We start from the raw sequence: 2,674 nt of genomic DNA, 5'->3' as shown, positions 1-2,674 counted from the left end.
GTAAAAATAATTTAGTATTTATAAGTAACATCTGACATTGAAGTGTCAGAGTTTGTCGTCTGAAAATTGTAATGATAATATAGTGCATTGTAGTATACAATTACTGACGAATTGCTTTAAAGAACAAAAACACATACGAGGCAGTGGAAATTCATAAGGTGGTTGAGGTATTACTGTCGAGATAAACAAACGTTATATTATATAGCTAGTACGAGTAACAGTACTAATGGTGTATATGTATGGATATGCATCATGCATGCATGCCTGGATGTGTGAAAGAGAGTGTTTGTATTCGATATTCATGATACATAAATGTAGAAGTGGGATGATGTAGAAGTGGGATGATATATAGTACTCCATGCTGATGAAATAGAGGAATGCATAGCAGTTGGATGGATGATTTATTGTGCCTATAAAAACCAGATATATATCGTGATGACATACATGCATCATGGTTCGGTTCTGGTGTGATTATGTTCTACATGCGGGCGGCCAAAATGAGAAAAGGACAAAAAACAAGAACATGGACCGACAAAGCGGGTTGTGCAAAACGGCCACAAGCAGGTGCTATCAGAATCACAACAAACCGTTTTTCACAGCTCTATAGTACAGTACTATCCTTTCTCTCTCTCTCTCTCACTAAAATCATGGAAATGGACACATTTTTGGTAGGAGAATATGCACTCCTCTATCTCTCACTCTAATAATAAACTCACGGTTAACATTTTGTCTTTTTATGAAACCACCACGGTTAACATTTTGAAATGATGAATACACGAATACTCTCACTCTCACTCTCACTCTTACTATATATTTCTAACAGCATTTTATTCTCAAACACATCTTCTTGCTTTCACTTTATATACTCTCTCATAAGCTTCGATCAAATGGACCCAATGTTTTCCGGCGACACCTCCTCCTCTGCCATTGACCCAATGTTCTCCACCTTCAGCCTCCAATCCCTTCTCACTTTCAACCCTTCCTTCTTCACCGACACTTTTCACACCTTAACCGACCACCCTCAACTCCCTCAATCCCTCACCGACCAAACTCCATATGTTAACAACAACAACAGAAATGCCCTCATAGTCCCAAAAACTGAACACCCTCTTAACCTTCCTCCATTACAAGAATATCTACCACTTCAACAACAACCCTTCAGCTTCTTCCCTCAATACTACCCACCCTTTGAAACATTCCACCGCCTCCCTCAACTCCATTCTCCTGAACACTCTAGCAGAAAACGCCTCCGCCACCCTTTCACGGAGGAAACAACTCCACCACCACAGAAACAACCTCATTTTGTCCGTGGAAAATCTCCTTCTTTGATTCCTCAGAGCAAATTAGCAAGACAGAGAAGACAAACACTAAGCGAGAAAACACGCTGTTTGCAGAAACTAATGCCATGGGATAAGAAAATGGATCAAGCCACCCTCTTTGAAGAAGCTTACAAATATGTTAAGTTTTTGAAGGCACAGATCTCTGCTCTTCAATCAATGCCTTCTCACTCGACCGCTACCTACCAAGGCAGCGGCGGAGATGATGGTGTTTTTGGTGAGTTGAAGAAGCTGAATAGAAAGCAGACTTTGCAGGTTGTGGTGAACTCACCGGTTGCACAAACAAAGCTTTACTCACAAGGTTACTGTGTTTTCTCCATGGAACAATTCTCTCAGCTCAGAAAATTATCAGAGAGAAGACAACAACAGCAGCAGCAGAATAGGTCTGATAATGGTTCTTCCAAGACTTTCTTTTAATAAGAAGCCACAAAACTACATCGTTTGTAACATCTTTTCAATATCTTTTTATGCTTAGTGTTTATTCTATGTTTCTGTCAAGCTTTCTAGTGATTTTCTTAGTGTCACCTTTTTTGGTTTTTAGGAAGAAAAAAAACTTTTTTCTGTTTGGTATTGTGTTCTAGACTTCTAGTTATGGTCAAACTTAATTTGTTAATGCTTATTATGTTTAAGTATTAAAGGACTTGTTTTTAATGTTTAATACGTTTGCGTTGCGCTTACTAAATTTCTTGATGCTATATTACTGCTATCTTTTTTAGTAGTATATTAAGTTGTAACTGTTTTTGTTAGTTTACTTAATTAATTAATTAACGAGTGGGTGTTGATTTTCAAAATCATATTAATATAAACATGGTGGTTTAATATGTACTTCCACCCTGCCACAATGCGACATCCATTTGAAATAAAATAATATCTTAAAAATAAATGATCAATTTTAATTTCCAATACATATTTTTTAATTTTATTTTTTAATTAATATTAGTTTCATCATTCTCAATACATGATAAGGATATTTTAGTAAAAATATCATTTTCTTTGTTTCATTTATTCATTTTTCTTAATATGTGTGAAATGATCAACCGGATCACTCATTATGGGCAAAGGGAGTAGTTCACAATCACAATTGTCAACCTCAATATTACTCATGTGGTAGGCTCCACAATCACATCATATCGCAATTGTAGTTTAAATTAAAATCATATATCCAACCATCATTAAGAATCACATCACACATTTTCGTTCATATTTTTTAGATTATTTTCATAAAAGCTAAATAATTTAAAATTCAAAAACTGTCTTTTAAGGGTATATTTCAAACACATTTCAATTAAAATTCACACCGCAATATGCGTTGACCATAATCGCATCTGCATTCGCGA

The 2,674-nt window shown here is 35.8% G+C and overlaps 1 protein-coding gene across 1 annotated transcript; it reads left to right on the top strand.

Moving 5' to 3' along the window:
• The first annotated feature begins 594 nt into the window (after positions 1–594).
• Positions 595–1,839, top strand: LOC127083335 (transcription factor bHLH117). Its single transcript, XM_051023642.1, has one exon. It carries the CDS (start codon positions 765–767, stop codon positions 1,752–1,754), a length of 990 nt encoding a protein of 329 aa, XP_050879599.1. The 5' UTR covers positions 595–764; the 3' UTR covers positions 1,755–1,839.
• Positions 1,840–2,674: the final 835 nt, after the last annotated feature.

The sequence above is a fragment of the Lathyrus oleraceus genome, chromosome 5 (assembly GCF_024323335.1).
Source record: "Lathyrus oleraceus cultivar Zhongwan6 chromosome 5, CAAS_Psat_ZW6_1.0, whole genome shotgun sequence".
In the NCBI taxonomy this organism is placed as follows: domain Eukaryota; kingdom Viridiplantae; phylum Streptophyta; class Magnoliopsida; order Fabales; family Fabaceae; genus Lathyrus; species Lathyrus oleraceus.
Note: the sequence above shows the minus strand (reverse complement) of the source record. Positions and strands in the feature narration are given on the sequence as shown.